The 20,891-nt window shown below is 35.7% G+C and overlaps 1 protein-coding gene across 1 annotated transcript in view; it reads left to right on the top strand.

The window, feature by feature from the left end:
• Window positions 1-20,891, top strand: part of TRPM3 (transient receptor potential cation channel subfamily M member 3) — a 700,360-nt gene that overhangs the window by 488,421 nt on the left and 191,048 nt on the right. Inside the window, exon 8 of the mRNA XM_051962081.1 lies at window positions 4,322-4,445. Within this exon, the coding sequence (XP_051818041.1) occupies window positions 4,322-4,445 (124 nt within the window). The remainder of the gene's footprint in view (window positions 1-4,321; window positions 4,446-20,891) is intronic.

The raw sequence follows: 20,891 nt of genomic DNA, 5'->3' as shown, positions 1-20,891 counted from the left end.
TCCATGCTTTAAGAAGTGTCTCTCCTCCAATCCCAAATGCTTAAGTCATTTCAATAAAAATATGATATGCGTTTTACATGGGAGCTTTCACAGTATCAGACTATCAATAGGCATGATGTTAAATGCTAGACATTTGGGGAGACAAATACAATGAATGAAATCACCTCTCCTATCAAAAAGTTCACATTCTAATGGAGAAATGTAACATGATATAGTAAAATTATATCAAGGGGCAAAATGATGTAGTGAAGAAAGAGAATTCAAGTTCCAGCTCTGATACAAAGTAGCCTGTGATGATCCCTAAGTAAATCTTTTAATCTTTCAATTATCTAAACAGGTCTCTAAGAATTGAAGGGGAGATTCCATTAAGTAAGGAGTTCTTCATCTGGGAATTCCTTATATTACTTGGATGAAATCACAGAGCTATTCCCTACCATGATCCCCTGCTAAAAGAATAATATAGTGTAGAGGGTTACAGATAGTGGAGAACCCTGGATGAGGTATAAGACTCTTTAGTCCCGTAAAAGAAACTCTGCTGACAGTGTCTAGTTTGACTCCCCATGCCCCACTAAGGGCTCTCAGCATTCCTGAGAAGTCAGGGGGCAGTGACAACTTGTGTTATAATTAAAGCAGAGAATACTAAGTGGCAAAGAGACATTTACACACAATAGCAAATTGCTTAAGTGGTCTCACATGCACAGTGTGCTATAGTTATGTAAAGGTATTAGGTTATATAAGGGTGAAAGAATTTGGAATACATGAACTCCATGTTTGACCATCCATGTGAGTCCTGCCTCTTCACTTCTCGTCTAAGATCAAAGACTTGGGCTGGTACCAAGATCCTCCAATGAGCTAGTCTGAACAATACAATATTTGTTGTTCAGTAATTCTGCTCATGTCTTATTCTTCATGATTCCATTTGAGATTTTCTTGGCCAACATACTAGAGAGATTTGCTATTTCCTTCTCTAGCTCATTTTGTACATGAGGAAACTGAAACAAATAAGGTTAAGTGATTTGCCCTAGATAATACAGCTAGAAAGTGTCTCAGGACAAATTTGAACTGTGAATTTTCTGACTCTAGACTCTATCCACCCTACTACCTAGTTTCCCGAAATATTATAATATAATGCAATAGAATATAAAAAATTTACTATTATTTGGAAATATAGTTATATGGTGTGTGTATGTATAAGTGTGCATGCATGTATGTATGTATATGTTTATGTATACATAAATATATATAGCATATCTATATAAATAGATATTAGAGAAGCATGTGTGATATACATATATATGTTGAAGACAAGTCACTTGCTCATTAGTTTTCACTTTCTTCTTCTTAAAATAAGGATATTGGTTTCTACAATCCTTTCTAATTCTGCTTGGACTCATAAATAGTTTTGAAGAATCAACAGGGAGAATGAGCTTCGGTGCATAAAAGTTTGTACTCTCCTTACTCTGTGAGCTAGATAGACATTATCTAAACATTCACTTAGGTTAAACATAGATAGTGCTCCATACAAGGAAAGGGAAGTAAATACATAGAAAATTACAAATACATAGAAAATTACTATTAACTAGTGTCCATCTTTGAATATAATCTTTGATAGATTTGACAAAAACAAAGGCCTGGTTGAATTGAATAAGTACCTGACTAATGGCACAGTGGGCAGAGCATCCTAGTCTCTGGACCTTTTGTAATGCCTTCACTCAACAAGTTCAAACTGCTTGAGGCAGAGATTAAGTAATTTGCCTAGGGTCACACAAACAGTCATTGTCTGAAGCCAGGATGAACTCAGATCTTGACCCTTCTCTATTGAACCACCTTTGGGAGCTTTGTTTTGATCTTCCCAATTTTTGTTTTACAAAGAAAGAAACGGGCAATCAATAACAATTGTGAAGAAAAAAGAGCATGGAAATAGGAGTCACTGTCTTGGACCTGCATCTGCCATGAACTTCCTGTTTAAATAAATCTGGGTTTCAGATTCCTCATCTGCAACATTTGGAGGTTGAATTAGATTTTCTCTAAGGTCTCTGGGGGCATCTACCATTCTATCATTCTCATGGTTAAGCAGAATGACAAAGGAAAAGAAATTTTGAGAAAGTAAAAATTTTAAAGTGTGCATGCAAAAATAGCTATCCTAAGTGGATAATCAGAAATATTTCATAAAAAGTATGACAGTATGAGTACAAAGTTCTCCAGAGTCATTTGCATTCAAGATTTGTAAAATATTACAATCATAAATGTATGAAGTTGGAAGCTTGGTACAAGGCTCATAAGGTCATAAATCCTACTTGAATGGAATGCCAGAGACCAATTTCCTAATCTCCTTTTAGTGATGAGGAAGCCAAGATCCAGGGACTTGTGCAGGGTCACTAGTCAATATGTGTCATAGATAGGACTTGGATTTAGTTCTTTATGTACTCTAAAGTGAAAACTTTATATATCATGATGCACTACTAATCCCCATTTTATAGATGAGGGAACTGAGGCTAAGTCAGGTTAAGTGATTTGCCAGTTAGTCAACAGACATTTATTAATATGCAACTACATAGTGTCAGTTATTGTGCTAAGCACTAGAGGTAAGAAGAAAGGAACTGAATAGTCCAAGATCTCAAGGAACTCACAACCTGAAGTGAGATTAGAAGTCTGGCTTTCTCAATTCCTAGTCCAAGGCTTTGCCTCTACATTCATGCTCCTTCTTGGTAGCCACCTGATAGGTAGGTGTAAGCAAGCTACCAGGATACTGTAGAAGGGGATTTATAGTATTTAACTTGTTTTATGTGGATAATGTATTTACATCTTCTTGTGTTTCTTCCCTTAAAAAAAAAAAAAAAGCAAAGAAATCTAAAAGTGACTTAAGTTAAAAAGAAAACATTTAAAAAAACAAATAACAAGAAACCTTCTCATGGACCAGATTTTTATTTCTAGAAATTTAGTAAAAGTTCATTACAAGCCATAATTTAAATGATTCCAGTTTTGTTAGCAAGTTGGACATATGTTTTCTTCTCCCCATCATGGTGATAACTGGCCACCTCTATATCATAAAGTTCTTTATAATCTGTTTGTTCTGATTTTTGTTGGCCTTGATATCTACCATGTATACCAGGATGGTGGTGTTCTGAGTTTATTTTATAACAGACTCAGGGACCAACGGAAACTTGATAGCATAGCAATCAATCTTATTTATCCTAGGGATATTTTTCCAAGTATCCTTGGGCTAAGTGTCTTAGAAGTATCTTGGATTATTGGAAGGTTAGAGATGTTAAGATTTCCTTTTTTTCCCTTTGTCCTCTCTTCAGCACAGCCTTTTTAATATTCAATGCCCATCAGATGGTTTCTATCTTGGAGAGGTCAGCTGTTTTACTTTCTGTGCCATCTTGGGGAAAAGACCTGTCATCCTATTTCATAATTAGTGATAAAGCTTAAAAAGCACTATTCCAGGAAGACCTAAACATTAGTTAACTTATCCATTAATTTTACTTTTGTCAGAATCTTTTCCTGGTAGTTTCAAAAAGCTAAAGAAAGGATGTGGACACCTTAGGGGAGAGAGGCATGTTGCTAAAGTTGTATAGAAAAGACAAAAGAGGAAACAGTAAAGGATGTGAAGATGGGGAGACAAGTCAAATATCTTTCTAAACCAGGAGTTTGTAAATGCCTGCTTTGGCATGCTGATGACCTCTTTACAAAATAATTTTGCTAATGCACAAAATAAAATACACAGGATTACAAAGAAAATTAATTCAATGTAATAGTTATAATAAAAAAAAGAAACTTATAGATCCCATATTTAAAATTTTATATAAACAATTTTGCCAAGGACCTGTCTGAGAAACATCTTTGTTCTTCATTTAAATAACTTTAGGCACTATTCTATTACCAAAAGATTCTTATTAGACATAAGCATTATGAGTTTAAAAAACAAAAACAGAAACAAAACGAGTTTTCCTAACCCAGTTGACACACTGGCATGTTCCACTCAAACAAAGATTCCAGTTAAAATCAAAATCTAAATGGAAAATCCTTATGCATATTTTAATTTAGAAATCTTCATAACTGGAAACCAGAAACGCTTTTCTGTCAACCCATGGACAGTCTGGATTTGAAATCAAATCTCAAAGTTAAAAAATTGTTACTTCAAAGACAGTACATCATTTTCCACTGAACAAATTTGGTTTTCTCATTACTGTCCTTCTCCAAATTTATATTTTTCTCCTTCCTTGAAAAAAGTAGCTGATCTTTTAATTCTTTGTATAGTCATGAATTTGATGTTAAGCCTATGTCATATGTATATTTTTATATTTCTTTTGCTTTTCAGCCTCATTAATGAGTCTTTGAGGGATCAATTACTAGTTACCATCCAGAAAACATTCACCTATACTCGAACTCAAGCTCAGCATCTTTTCATAATACTCATGGAATGCATGAAAAAGAAGGAATTGGTAAGTGAATAGGACCCTGGACCAAATTCTAATTAGGATGGGACAAGTCCACATAATATAACTTACTATCTATGTTCAACTGTTCAACTATGCTTAACACCAACCAACCTTATCAGTGAATTTGCCCCATGGGAAAGAATCCTTACTTATGACTCTAGTTCTAGATATGTAGAGGCTTTCTCTCTCATTCTGCCTTATGTGGTGACTTATTTTGCTCAATCATTCAAACATTCATTAAGGCTTATTATGTGACAAGCATTTTTCTAAGCAATAGGATACAGATAAAAAACAATAACAATTTGTCATCAAGAAGCTTGCATTCTAACTAAGGTAAAAGATAGTGAGTAGTGATGTTGGGAGATATAAGATGGAGAAAAGAGAAGAAGAAAGTCTTGATGAATGGCTTCAATTTTTTTTGATGAACTTAAAAGTGAAATCCTCACCTAGGAGAGGCAACTGAAAGGGCTCCATGGGAGGGTTAAAAACAAAAAGGAAGGGTTGGGAGAGCCATTATAGTGAGTTAGAGAGATAACCAATTAGGCAGAAGTAAATGATTACCTTGCAGTAACGGTCCAGTTGAGATTAGATAGAGATGTCTATTTAGTAGTTTCATGATTTTCTCTAACTCCATTCAGTATCATAAGAGCAAAGAGTAATATTGGATTGAGGGTTGAAAAAATGTGATAACCAAAGGGGAAGACATTTAAGAATAGAGGATATTGTAAAGTAAAAGGGGATTACTAAAGGGTCAAGATTGAGAAGGCTATTGCCAGAACAAGGATAATAGCCTGGGAATCTACTGAGAGATGGATTTATTGGTGTTCATACTAAAGATGAAGAAAAGAATCAGAGGAGCAGCTAGGTAGAGCAGTGGATAGAGCACCAGCCCTGAAGTCAGGAGGACCTGAGTTCAAATCTGGTCTCAGACACTTAACACTTCCTGGCTATGTGACTCTGGGAAAGTCACTTAGCCCCAATTGCCTCAGCAAAAAATAAATAAATAAGTCAATCAGGAATAATAAAGAGTATGTAATAATGGGATGATCAAATAAAGGGATTTGGGGGTCAATATACATGGAAGTGAAACATGTATTGTAATGTCAAGATTATAGTTATTACCATCCTTGTATGTAGCTGAGGTTGAACAGAAGAGTAAATAATGAAAACTAAGGTGTTTGGGGAAATAAATAATTAGGGTATTAAGGGTATCAGATATATTTTGAAAGCTTCTAGTATGAGGACAGGAGTTAGAATCAAAAAGAAGATTGTGAACTAAGTACTAATGCAGTGAGAAGAGGAAAAGAATTCCATGTTAATAGTTAATAGTTCCATAGTTAATAGTTAACAGCCACTACTCAATCTAGATTGAGTAATAAAATTTGGATGGTATGAACTTCAAAAGAGATATTGCTGAGTGACATGGTAAGAGAAAGTCTGGAAGGAGCAATGGGGAGCATCTACTTTCCCTCAGTGACCAAAAAGTAGAGATATATGAGGGGGAAGATTATATTAGAAGATTGGCCAGAGAATCAGAATTATCAGAAGAAAACAGTGTTTTAGTGAGTGCTTACAGACAGAAGATCTAAAAGAGAAATTTAAAATGAGAGGAGCTTTGATAATTATGGATCAGGCATTCTAGATGACACAAAGGAAAGGAGCAAGAATATCTAAAATGGGATGTTGAGGATTTAGGATTAAGATGGATGGGATTGAGAGAGGTCGAAATTGGGACAAGACAAGAGGTTTGCTCTTTGACAAATGGAGGCTCAGTGTTACAAGAACAAGGAGAATGATAGGGGGTGAAACTATGTTAACTTTTGAGAAATGAGCCCAAACAGGTGATAAGTGGATGGGGACAGGTCCACTGTGGAAGGCAAGTGATTAGAAGATTCTTAGTCCTTCAAAATCCTGGAAGGCAGTGTTGTATCCTGTTAGTCACCAGAAAGCTTGCCTCATGATAGGATGAGCAGCAGGATATATATCCTAGTCCAGGATATATGTCCAGGAGAGACTGTTTGACCAGTTTTCCAATATAACTCCTTCCCTCATATATCTCTACTACTTGGTCACTGAGGAAAAGTAGATGATCCCCATTGCTACTTCCAGATTTTCTCTCTACCATTATCACTCAGCAACATCTCTTTTGAAGTTCACACCATCCAAATTTTATTACTCAGTCCAGATTCTGATGGCTGTCAACTACTAAGAATTCCATAATTCCATAATTCTTTTTCCTTCCTCACTGAAATTAGTGCCTAGTTCAATCTTCTTTTTAATTCCAACTCCTATCTTCATACTTACCAGAAGGCAAGAGATAGCATGATAGTAGGACAATTTGTTTGTGACAAGCATGAGAGGTATCATTTTGGTACTGTTAAGAGAGAAAAAGAGCCTCTGGAAATAGCCAAAAATCAGGGGTTGCTTTCCTGGTCCCACCTCTTGGTAGGCACAAAGTCAAGCTTAGCACTATTGTGAATGTTGCCACATCTACATGTTTTGCCAGTTGAGCTCATAATCTCCTTGATGAAAGCTGGTTCCTTCCTTTTTCCTTTGAACTTACTGTGGTATTTCTTGTTCAGTCTTTTTCATCAAATATTTGTAGTAGTGCTTAAAGAGTTATGACAAATACAATAAACAAATACACTTCAAATAACAAATTCAAGCAGCAAAATGGGTATTCTTTTCCCCTAGTAAACCATGTTTCTGTTAACTTGATTTTAGCTTTGAGATTTCATTTTCTTTCCCAATGGTGAATCATTTATGTCCAGTGTAAAAGGAATGATTCCTTTCTCCCTCAGTGGGGCTCTTAAGACCAAACTAGTTTAGAAACAAATTCAGGGATTTGGCTTAATTCATTTGTCTTAAACATTTTCTAAGTACTTAAAGTGTTCAGAATAATTGTTATAGGTATTGGGAAAGCTATATCATTTGAATATGACACAGTTTCTGCCCTCATGGAGTTCACTGTCTATTAAGACAAAGCCATGCTGTTGGAGGAAATATAATGAATTTAGTCATTTGTTCTGTAATACCAGAGAAACTGACATAAGCAAGAGATTGATTATTTTAATCTTTATGGTGAAGAGTTTAGCTTGCTGACCTCATGGGACTCTTGTTCAAAGCATTCGGTGCACATAAACCGAGGCAGGGAACTTATATAGAGTTTTAGCTATCTAGGGTTTGCAAACAGAATACATAATCTGAATATACAATCTTATAGGGAAACCAAAGGCAGATAATGGGGGCAAGAACACTGGGAACATGACAAGCCATGTTAAGTGTGGGTCCATGCCTAATTTCTGCCATACTAATTTCCAGTTTTCCCAGAAGTTTTTGTCAAATAGTGAATTCTTATCCCAAAAGTTGGGGTCTTTGGGTTTGTCAAACACTAGATTGCTATAGTTATTTCTTGGAATCTTTACAAAGTGATAGGTAGATGGATTAGATGGATAGAAACACAGAGACATTGAGAAATATATAGATTAAAAAATGAAAAGAAAAAAATCTTACTGAGCCTGGACAGAAGAGATAAGGTGTATGGTTGCTAGCATTTGTCACCAATCTATGAGTTATCTATTCTCTACCAGTGTCACTTCTGAGATATATTTCTGTGCATAGCTGAGCTAAGTCAAAATATTTCCAAATAATTTTGTTTCTATCCAAATCTCAACTGTTTACTAGCAGTGAGTCATAATGATTCTTCTCCTCCTCTAGCATGGGTTCTATTCCAACTGTTTCCTCCTCTCCCTCAGAAAGATTTTTTTTTCTACCATTGCAGGAATGGCTTGATAGCCTTTTGACTTTGTACAAAGTAAGCTGAAAACTGGGAGAGGCTCATTTTCTGACGCTCTCTTGCAGTTGCAGACAAGCTCACAGATGCTCAGTAGGCACAGGTATAAAAAGAATCAGAGAAGAGGCAGAAAGTGGCAGAGCAGATGCCAGGCCTAGCTCATGCAGTAAACAAATAAACATGGGCATATGCAGCAAAAAGCTCAGGGAAAACAGAGAAAAGCAGAAAGCAGAAAAGCTTCCTCCTGATAGTAAGCCTGATGAGTAAGACTCCTTGGGCCATCCCCAAGAAAAGATAGAAAGATCTGAGTTAACTCATCAGCCCTTTTGGGCATGCCTAGTAGGAAGATATTCATACTCTCACCAAGCTGTGAGAGATGTAGAAGACCCTCACCCAAAATGACTACTCAGAGATCACTCAGTAGAAGGCAGAAAAGTTGTTTATTGAAAACCTCCGGAGGATGAGCCATCCCATCGCAAGATAAGAAAGAGAAAGCTCACAGTAGGAGGGCTAAAGAAGTAGTAAAGATACATAGCTTTTATACAAGAAATTACATCACAAGTAAGAGAACATTGAGAAAGGGAGGGGAAGGCATCTAATTGGTTGTTGCTATTTGGGGAGATTGGAATGGAAGGTTTCTGTTTCCCTGAAATCTTCTGATTTCTAGGAAACAGAAAGTCAGGCCTTCAGGCTTAATCAAGTAGACAGTGGTCCAGCTAATAGACTAAATATCGATAAATGTCAAATACCAATAAATGTCATCAGCTCAGGTTAAGTAAATATGTTTCTAGCTGGCCAAGGCTCAAGTAAATATGAGTCTGCACATATTATATGGGTCATAGGGGAGACACAGAAATAATAAAATACAGAAAAAGAATTCATACATTTCTGTAAGTTCTTCACCTTATCTATTCCTCACAAAGCTATTGGTATCCCAGTATAAGTGCAATAGCTCACAATTAACACAGTTGATTCTTATCTATGGCAATATATTTTGTTTTTTATGATGTAAGGAATTCATTCATCCTTGAACTGAATGAGCATAGCATCAGATCCTTTTCACAATGGTGATCAGAAGAAAGGAACTTTCATATGTATGCTCTCTAAATTACACCTGAAACAAAATAATTACAAATCCTCCAGGAATAGCAAACTGAGAAAAATGAATGGATGAGATAAGTTAAGACAAAACCATGAAAATACTATCATCAGAAAGCACTAGAATTAATGCCAAACAATGTAACCTTAATGAATGGGCTTTTAGTGATACATAACTGATGTTATGTATATATAACTGATATATATAAAACTGATGAATGTATATAAAACTGATGATCCTTTCATAAGCAATGATTTTTTTTTTTAATTTAAAAGTAGGCAGTATACTGGAAAAGCATTGGTTTGAGAGTCAGGATATAGGTGTTTTTCACTGATTTGGTGTGTGAACTTGGGCAAACCACATAGCCCTCTGTGATCCTGTTTCCTCATCTATAACTGACAATTGACTTGAAATTGGGCCCTCACTTCTTTTCTGACTCTGTCACCATTCCTCATTTACCTCTTCCATCCTCAAAGGTCCCTTCTCCCATTTGATGAGATTAGATTCAGGGAACCAAATGATGAGATTAGATTCAGGGAACCAAAATGATGAGATTAGGGTTCTTGGTGGTCAGGGAGTTAAATGAAGAGGTTAGTAGCAGGTTTGGGGTTCAGGGAACCAAATGAAGAGGTTTGGTTCCCCTAAATCCCCTTTAGGATTCGTGCAAGATAAGGAATTGTGAGAACTCCCCTTCTGGCGGCCCGCAGAGGTACTTCTTTACAAACCCCGAAAAGTTAGACTGATAAAAAGAAGTTTATTATAAGCATTGGGTAGTCAGCTTTTGCTATGCATGAATAGAAAGGCTGAATTCCTTAGTGGTGAGGCCCTAGCAGTGAAGCAAGTAGTGGAGGAGTCCTGGCAGAGAGAGAATTTCTAGCAGAGAAATCCCAATAGACAGGTATAAAGTTTTAGGTGAGGGTAAAGAGAGGGTAACACTGAAAAAGAATATTCCAGCAGGCAGAGTTTGTTAATATGCCATGGATGATATATTAGGAGAGGATTTAAAATTGGTTCTTTTGTAAAAGAAGCCTTTGGCTACAAGCCAAGGCCTGTTCCCAATCGGGGCCCTTCATCACATTGATGAGTTCTTCCTAGAACTTCCATTCTGATTTAAGTCCTGCCTTCTGCAGATACCTTTTTAATCCACTTGCCCCTTAAGAATGGAGGACTCTGAAGCTCCTCAACATTTTTACTTATATTTTTATCATCAGCTCTTATCTCACTGACATGTAAATGTTTTTTTAAATGCTTCTTGATTGATTGACTAATATACTAAAAACAGTGGAAGGTACTTTCTCTTTGAAAATGCTTTATTCTTGTCTTTATAACTTCAGCAACTAATACAATGTCTAGAACATAGTAGATGCTTAATAAATGCTAATTAATTAACTGAGTCATTCATTGAAAGAGCATTTTTTGAATGTCTATTCTGTGCAGGACACAATTTATTGCAGGATCCTAAGACAAAATCAAACCAACTTAAATTAACTAGGTGGAGTTGTTGCTCCATCCAACTAGAAAAATCTTACAAAGAAATTCTAATCTAGTAAAATCTAGGCCATTGTATTTTAGTCAACTAAATCTGAATGCAGGTAGACACCTCTCTCCCTGTTTTTGTCTAGCTTAATCTAGGCAGAAATAGTCTGGATGAGAGTAAAAACAAAATAAAATCAGTTATAATCATGAGCCCTAGGCCCTCATTAGAATAATACATCTCTCATTATAATATTCATTCTTCTAATTGTTGACCAAGATCCCTTTGATCCCAGTATATCTCTCCATTTAATAAACTATTAAATTGGTCTCTAATCTCTGTCTTGCTCAGTTTCTCTGGCATTACAAACCAATTATAGTTGATTGCCAGCACCATGAGAGGTTCTTGGCATTCAAGAGTGCCACTTATTTTAAACTTTATTACTATATTTTAAACCTTTCTTCAAGTCAAACATAGTAATTTTTATCACTCATTGCTTATGGTAGAATCCTATAGAAAGATTCCATGGGCTCACAGAGGATCCTGCCAATCAGTCAGTAAATATTTATTAAACACCTAATGAAGCAGATTGAGAGAGCATAGTTTTAGATTGTTAAAGAGGAATAGAATGGAAGAGTGTCATTTTAGATTGTCAAAATAGCAGAGTTGTGGTTTGAGAGAATTGAAACAATCACGTGAAACATTTATCAGAGGTCACAAAGGTTTTCCCCTTATTATATAAAATAACTTCCAAATATGACTAAGCAAGGCAGAATCACATAAGATTATGTAATGTGCTTCTGGATTGGGGGGGAGAGGCTTTAAAAGCCTCAAGGGAAAAAAGGAGTAAAGGCAGTGACTGGGGAGTAAGAAGAAGAGTTAAGGAAAAACTGGGGAGGAATTAGGGAGAGGCCAGGGAGGGGTTAAAGAGGAGCCCAGTGGAGTCTACTTCACTGACCTGACCCCAGATTTGTCTAACAAAGACAATCTCAACAGTCAATTTGTATGCAACAATGGAAACAGGATGGGTACATTAAGATTACTATTTGAAGTTCAAATCCCACATCACTCAGTGCTAGGCATTGTTGCTAAGTGCAACACACTCTCTTGAAACTGCAAAGAAGACAAAGGTCCAAGACATTCTGAAGAAAACCTAGATAATTTATGCAACCCAGAATCCTCAGACTTGGATTCATAACCAGCATCAGGTTCACCTGGTCATTTCCATATCATATCACAGAACATTCTCCACCTTCCATTCCTTTCCAATTTTGGTGCTAAGAACAGTAATCAAATAGACACTAACATTGCTGGAAGAGATGTGTCAATCATTTGCCCAAGGATGTCAATCATCACTGTCTTTGACTTCCTTTTCTAAAACCTCCCTTTCCCCATATGAATTGTCTTCCCTTATTAATATAAGTCCCTCAGTAGCAGAGGATGTCTTCCTTGCCTGTATTGATGGCATTGTAGATAAGTGCTATTTTTGAAATGATAAAGACTTGAGTTCAAATCCTGTCTCATATACTTACTAGTTCTGTGAACCTAGGCAAATCAACTAACCTTTTTCAGCTCAGTTTTTTCATCTGTAAATTAGAAATAGTAACACACACCTCAGACTTGTTATGAGGCTCAAATCAAATTAGATAACATGGGAAAATCACTTTGTAATCCTTAAAATACCATATGTTATTGTCATGCCCAATTTATGCCAAATGATGAGCACTTAAGTTTGTTTAATTTATTCATAACACTTTAAACTGGTAAAAGGTAGGGGCTGACTGAAATGCTCTGCAGGGATCATTTTAGCCAGAATATATTCTTTTTTTTTCTCTCCTATTCCTGCTAATTCTTTTACTTCACTTTTACCAGTTAACTTGCCTTGCTCTTAACTTCCCAGCTCCTTCCCCTTCCCTCTGTGGATCCCTCCTTTATCTTCTTCCCTTACTCTTTCCCTCTCTCTTTTTCTTATTCCCATTAATCTATACACCTTATCCCACTCCCATTAATCTACACACTCTTCTATACCCCACTTTTTCCTATTCTGTCCCTCCTTATTTCTTTATAGATTATGCCTTTCTTATGCACCATCTTTGTACTTATATGTATTGTTCCCTCTTTAACTTACTCCTAATATGAGTAGGTTTTCAGAATTACCAGCTCTCTTCCCCCATTTAATTCCTCCATGTCAATTCTTGCTTGCTCCATACCTCATTCACATAGCACAATAACTATTTTTATTTTTTCCTAGACCATTTTGTTTTTTAAAATTACATTACAGCTCTAATCCAGTCTTTTTTTTTTGTAGCTTTTTATTTATAAGATATATGCTGCGTAATTTTTCAGCATTGACAATTGCAAAACCTTTTGTTCCAACTTTTCCCCTCCTCCCCACCCCCTCCCCCAGATGGCAGGTTGACCAATACATGTTAAATATGTTAAAGTATAAGTTAAATACAACATTATATATATACATATATATATATATGTATATATATATATATATATATATACACACACACACACATGTCCATACAGTTATTTTGCTATACAAAAAGAATTGGACTTTGAAATAGTATACAATTAGCCTGTGAAGGAAATAAAAAATGCAGATGGACAAAAATAGAGGGATTGGGAATTCTATTTAGTGGTTCATAGTCATCTCCCAGAGTTCTTTCGCTGGTGTAGCTGGTTCAATTCATTACTGCTCTGTTGGAACTGATTTGGTTCATCTCATTGTTGAAGAGGACCACATCCATCGGAATTGATCATCATATAGTATTGTTGTTGAAGTATATAATGATCTCCTGGTCCTGCTCATTTCACTCAGCATCAGTTCATGTAAGTCACTCCAGGCCTTTCTGAAATCATCCTGCTGGTCATTTCTTACAGAACAATAATATTCCATAATATTCATATACCGGGATGCTTACAAGGTGCTATCAGTTATCTAATTTAGCATGGTACTTAACAGTTTTCTAGTTCACTAATGTACTTAGTACTTAGTTCTACAAGATTCACACCCTTACAATAACATATATAAGCTAAGAGCCTCAACCTGGATTGAGTATGGGACATTCAGAATTCAGAAAGGACAAGCCCACTCTCAGGGGAGGAGACAGATTCATTCCATTTTCCACCTTTGTGCTGGCTGGAGACATTCAGAGGGAGCTAGAGGCTGAAGCTGGCAGAGGCAAAGGACTAGTGGCAAGAGCTCTTAAAACCAAGGAGAGAGATAGACCTCTAAGAAAGCTAACTGGGCTCAAAAGAGAAAATAAAGGATTTGGATATTAACTCCTGGCTGCATTTTGGGGTGATTATTACTCTGAACTGAAATGAAGGCTGCTCCCAGAAGCCCCCCAAGAAACCTGCTCCCAGAGAACATTATATTTTAGAGAAGAATATTAAACAAAATTTATTCAGCTATTCTCCATTTGATGGGCATCCACTCAGTTTCCAGTTCCTGGCCGCTACGAAGAGGGCTGCCACAAACATTCTTGCACATACAGATCCCTTTCCTTTCTTTAAAATCCCTTTGGGATATAAGCCCAGTAGTAACAATGCTGGATCAAAGGATATGCATAGTTTCATAATTTTTTGAGCAGAGTTCCAAATCTCTCTCCAGAATGGCTGAATGTATTCACAATTCCACCAACAATGTATCAGTGTCCCAGTTTTCCCACATACCCTCCAACATTCCACATTATCTTTCCCTGTCACTCTAGCCAATCTAACAGGTATGTAGTTGCCTTAATTTGCATTTCTCTGATTAATAATGACTTGGAGCATCTTTTCATATGGCTAGAAATAGTTTCAAATTCTTCATCTGAGAATTATCTGTTCATATTCTTTGACCATTTATCAGTTGGAGAATGGCTTGATTTCTTATAAATTAGAGTCAATTCTCTATATATTTTGGAAATGAGGCCTTTATCAGAACCTTTGACTGTAAAAATGTTTTCCCAGTTTATTGCTTCCCGTGTAATCTTGTCTGCATTTGTTTTGTTTGTGCAAAAACTTTTCAATTTGATTTAATCAAAATTTTCTATTTTGTGATCCATAATGATCTCTAATTCTTCTTTGATCAAAAATTCCTTCCTCTTCCACAGGTCTGAGAGGTAAACTATCCTATATTCTTCTAATTTATCTATAATCTCATTCTTTATGCCTAGATCATGAACCCATTTTGACCTTATCTTGGTGTATAGTGTTAAGTGTGGGTCAATGCCTAGTTTCTGCCATACTAATTTCCAATTTTCCCAGCAATTTTTGTCAAGCAATGAGTTCTTATCCCAAAAGCTGGGAGCTTTGGGTTTTTCAAACACTAGATTATTAAAGTTATTGACTATTTTATCCTTTGAACCTAACCTAGTCCACTGATCAACTAATCTGTTTCTTAGCCAATACCAACTGGTTTTGGTAACTGCTACTTTATAATATAATTTTAGATCTGATACAGCTAGATCACGTTCATTTGATTTTTTTTTTCATTAATTTTCTTGAAATTCTTGACCTTTTGTTTTTCCATATGAACTTTGTTGTTATTTTCTCTAGGTCATTAAAATAGTTTTTTTGGAGTCTGATTGGTATAGCACTAAATAAATAGATTAGTTTAGGTAGTATTGTCATCCTTATTATATTTGCTCATCCAATCCAAGAGCATTTAATATTTTTCCAATTGGTTAGATCTTGTGTGTGGAAAGTGTTTTGTAGTTTTGCTCATATAGTTCCTGATTTTCCCTTGGAAGATAGATTCCTAAATATTTTATACTATCAGTAGTTACTGTAAATGGAATTTCTCTTTGTAACTCTTAAGTGTTGGATTTTGTTAGTGATATATAAGAATGCTGATGACTTATATGGGTTTATTTTGTGTCCTGCAACTTTGCTAAAGGGGAGGATTATTTCTAATAGCTTTTTAATAGAATCTCTGGGTTTCTGTAAATATACCTTCATATCATCAGCAAAGAGTGATAATTTGGTTTCCTCGTTGCCTACTCTAATTCCTTTAATCTCTTTCTCAACTCTTATTGCCAAAGCTAGCATTTCTAATACAATATTGAATAGTTGTGGTGATAGGAGGCAACCTTGTTTCACTCCTGATTTTACTGGGAATGCTTCCAGTTTATCCCCATTACATATGATGCTTACTGATAGTTTTAAATAGATGCTACTGATTATTTTAAGGAAAAGTCCATTTATTCCTATACTCTCAAGAGTTTTTAATAGGAATGGATATTGGATTTATCAGATGCTTTTTCTGCATCTATTGAGATGATCATAAGTTTTTTGTTAATTTGGTTATTAATATGGTCAATTATACTAATAATTTTTCTAATATTGAACCAGCCCTGTATTCCTTGTGTAAATCCTTCTTGATCATGGTATATTATCCTGGGAACGATTTTATGTAGTCTTTTTGGTAAAATCATATTTAAAATTTTAGCTCCAATATTCATTAGGGAGATTTTTTAAAATTTTCTTTCTCTGTTTTCAACCTACCTGGTTTAGGTATCAGTACCATATCTGTGTCATAAAAGGAATTTGGTAAGACTCCTTCATTCCCTATTTTTTCAAATAGTTTATATAGCATTGAGACTCATTGTCCTTTAAATGTTTGGTAGAATTTACATGTAAGTCTATTTGGGGCTGGGGATTTTTTCTTAGGGAGTTGATTAATAGCTTGTTCTATTTCTTTTTCTGAAATGGGACTGTTTAAGCAATTTACTTCCTCCTCTGATAATCTGGGAAGCCTATATTTTTGGAGGTAGTCATCCATTTCACTTAGGTTATCAAATTTATTGGCATAAAGTTGGGCAAAGTAACCCCTTATTATTTCTTTAATTTCCTCTTCATCAGTGGAAAATTCTCCCTTTTCATTTTTAAGACAACTAATTTGATTTCCCTCTCTCCTTTTTCTAATCAGATTTATGAAAGGTTTATCAATTTTATTGGTTTTTCATAAAACCAACTCTTAGTTTTATTAGTTCAATAGTTTTTTTCTATATTATTAATTTTTCCTTTTAATTTTAGAATTTCAAGTTTAGTAATTGATTGGGTGTATTTAATTTGGTCTTTTTCTAGCTTTTTAAGTTGCAGGCCCAATTCATTGATCTTCTCTTTCTCTATTTTATTCAAGTAAGCCTCTAAGGATATAAAATTTCCCCTTATTACCGCTTTGGCTGCATCCCATAAATTTTGGTATGATGTCTCACCGTTGTCATTATCTTGAGTGAAATTATTAATTGTGTCTATAATTTGCTGTTTTACCCAATCATTCTTTAAGATGAGATTATTTCATTTCCAATTACTTTTTGGTCTATTTACCCCTAACTTTTTGTTGAATGTAGTTTTTATTGCATCGTGATCTGAAAATAAAGCATTTACTATTTCTGCCTTCCTGCATTTAATTTTGAGGTCTTAATGTCCTAATACATGGTCGATTTTTGTATAGATTCCATCAACTGTTAAGAAGAAAGTATACTCATTTCTGTCACTATTCAGTTTTCTCCAAAGAGCTATCATACCTAATTTTTCTAATATTCTATTTACTTCCTTAATTTCTTTCTTATTTGTTTTATGGTTTGATTTATCCAATTCTGAGAGTACAAGGTTGAGATCTCCCACTATTATAGTTTTGCTGTCTATTTCTTCTTGCAACTCCCTTAATTTCTCCTTTAGGAAGTTAGATGCTATAGCACTTGGTGCATATATGTTTAGTATTGATATTGCTACCCTTTAGCAAGATATAATTTCCTTCCTTATCTCTTTTAATTCAATCAATTTTTGCTTTTGTTTGATCTGAGATAAGGATGGCTACCCCTGCTTTTTCGACTTCACCTGAAGCATAATAGATTCTGCTCCAACTTTTTACCTTTACTCTGTATGTGTATCCCTGCTTTAAATGTGTTTCCTGAAAACAACATATTGTAGGGTTCTGACTTTCAGATCCAGTCTGCTATCTCCACTTTATGGGAGAGTTCATCCCATTCACATTTATGGTTAAAATTACTCATTCTGTATTTCCTGCCATTTTATTATCTCCAGATTATGCTTTTCTTTTTCTTGCCCCTCTTTCCCCTTTTCTTAGTATTAAACTTATGGGCACCACTTGCATCACGCAGCTCTCCCTCTTTAGGATCCCTCCCACCCACTTTGAATCCTTTCCCCTTTCTAATACCTTTCCTTTATTACTCTTCCCCTTTTCCCTTTTCCTCTTCCATTTTTTAATGAAGTGAGAGAAGTTTCTCTGTAAACCAAATATGTCTATTATTTTCTCTTTGAGCCAATTCTGATGAGATTAAGATTCATATAATATTCCTCCCCCTCTCTAAATTCCCTCAGATATGATAGGTTTCCTTTGCCTCGCCATGGGATATAGTTTCCCTCTTTTTATCTCCCCTTTTCCTTTTTCTGGCGCTATCCCCTTTTCATTTCTACTTCCCTTTTTAATGTTATATCAGTAAAATCAAATTATACATGTATCTTTATGTACATCTACAACAGAAATACAGTTCTCAAGAATTCTTTTTATCTTTTTCTGTTTCTCTTGAGTCCTGTGGTTGGAGATCTAATTTTTTGTTTAGATCTGGTTTTTTTTCCTTTACAAATGGAATTCATCTATTTCATTAAATGTCCATCTTCTTCCCTGGAAGAAAATGCTCAGCTTAGCTGGGTATTTTATTCTTGGCTGCATTCCAAGTTCTTTTGTCTTTTGGAATATCAGATTCCAGACCCTTCAATCCTTTAATATGGAGGCAGCCAGATCTTGAGTGATCCTTATTGTGGCACCTTGGTATTTGAATTGTTTTTTTTTTTTTTTTTCTGGCTGTTAGTAATATTTTCTCCTTAGTCTGATAGTTCTGAAATTCAGCCACAATATTCCTTGGAGTTTTTATTTAAGGTCTTTTTCAGAAGGTGCTCAATGAATTCTTTCAATGCCTATTTTATCTTCTGATTCTATTATAACTGGGCAGTTCTCTTTGATGATTTGGCTCTTTTTTTATTGTAATTTTTGGGAAGTCCAATAAGCCTCAGGTTATTTCTCCTAGATCTATTTTCCAGGTCTGTTGTTTTTTTCCAAGTAGATATTTAACATTTTATTCTAATTTTTCTTTCTTTCTTTCTTTCTTTTTTTTTTTTTTTTTTGGTTTTGCTTGACTAATTCTTGATGTCTCAATGAATCATTCATTTCTGTTTGTTCAGTTCTGATTTTTAATGAGTTATTTTCTTCATTAGCTTTTTTTACTTTTTTTTGTATATGTCCAATTGAGTTTTTAATTAAGTTGTTTTGCTCTATGGAATTTTTTTCATTTCGTTTTTTTTTTTTAACCAAATTATTTTCTTTTTCCAATTCACAAATCCTACTTTCTTGGGAGTTCTTTATCTTTTCCAATTCACAAACAATACTTTCCTGGGAGTTCTTTTCCTTTTCCAATTCACAAATTCTGTTTCCCTGCACTTCCTGGGGGTTCTTTACTTTTTCCAATTCACATTTCAGGAAGTCATTACTTTCTTGCATAGCTTCTTTTTCCTTTCCCCATTTTTCTTCTAGATCTCTTTTAAGATTTTTTGTAGTTTCTTCTAAGAGAGCCCTCTGCGATGGGGAACAGATTACATCCCCCTTTGGGGTATTGTCTGGAGACTGTATGCTATTAATCTCCTCAGGTTTGAAAACTTGCTCTCTTTCTGTATAGACGCTATCAACCATCCTATTTTTTTTAACTCATTTTTTTTAAAGCTTTTAGGGTCTGCCTTCAGGGCAAGGAGGTTACCAGCTTCTTCTGCAGAGCAGGTGTAAGTATATGGACAGTAGATATCCTGCCAATGGGCTGCAAAGAGCAGCGAGGTGCGGAAGTGTTCTGGGAAAAGTTCCCCACCAGAAGTGACTCAGGTCTGGGTATCACAGCAGAGTTGTAGAAGTGCCCAGTGAAGAACCCCGCTGTGCAGATTAGTGATTGCCCTGGGGCTAGACACTGAGCAGCAAAAGTGTCACTATCCCAAGCCAAATCCCTCCATGGGGCTGTGGGTATTAGCAGTTGCTCAGCAAATAATCCTTCACAACACTGGAAGTTTCTCTGCCTAAGGGAGCACAGTCGAGTTGCAGAAGTTCTCTTGCCCCAGGCCAAGCCCCACACTGTACAAATTAGAGGCTGCCCCAGACTGCACCCCTCTGCCGTGCAGATTTGTGATTGCCCCAGGCCTGTGCTGCAGAATGTGTCTTCACAGCTGTGCTGTGGTCTCTGTGCTAAGTCACTTCCAGTTTTGGGTGGATATAGCCAGATCCTGTAAGGTTCTAGTGTTTTTTTAGAGTACCCTCTACCTTTGGCTTTAATTTATCTGCTGATCTATTGCTTTGCAATCAAAGCAGAGCAGTCAGCCTATGGGCAGAGTCATCTCTGTAAATTTTCTAACCACAGAGGCCACTCCCGCCTTGTCTGCTCAATATGCTAGCCTCTGATTCTATCCCTGTTTGTACTGGTCTGTTCCCACTGCTCAGGAGAAATCTTTTCTGGCGATCTTCCAAATTATCTTCGGCTGGTAAGTTGTTGCATTTCCAATCTTTGTGAATTTTACCTGTCAAGCGCTTTTTTTGAGGCTAAATTTAATACTTGATAGTGAAGGTATGAGAGAGGCTCAGAAAGTCCCGAGTGCCTTTTCTGCCATCTTGGCTCCATCCTGCCTCTCCCCCCCCCCCCAGTCTTTTTTTAGAGCTCTCCAATTATTAATGTAAGTCTTTGGCATATGACTTAGATTTCCATGTATAAAATATAAACACTTTGCCCTTATTGAGTCCCTTGAAATTAGTTGTTAATGTTGGCTCTTAATATGTTAAATTTTCTATTGAATTCAGGATTATTTGAAACAAAATCCTGGAAAATTTGACAGTTCATTGAACATGTCTTTTTTTTTTTTTTCATTCTATATTACATTTAATTTTGCTGGATATAATGTTTCTGGCCACAACCTTAATTCTTTTGATTATCAGTATTCTAGAATCTTCAGTCTTTGCTTGTAGCTACTGATAAATCCTATGCAAGTCTAATTGTGATTCCAGCATATCTGAATTGTTGTTGCTGTTGT

Source organism: Antechinus flavipes, chromosome 1 (genome assembly GCF_016432865.1).
Source record: "Antechinus flavipes isolate AdamAnt ecotype Samford, QLD, Australia chromosome 1, AdamAnt_v2, whole genome shotgun sequence".
NCBI lineage: Eukaryota > Metazoa > Chordata > Mammalia > Dasyuromorphia > Dasyuridae > Antechinus > Antechinus flavipes.
This window is presented reverse-complemented; position numbering and strand designations above follow the sequence as displayed.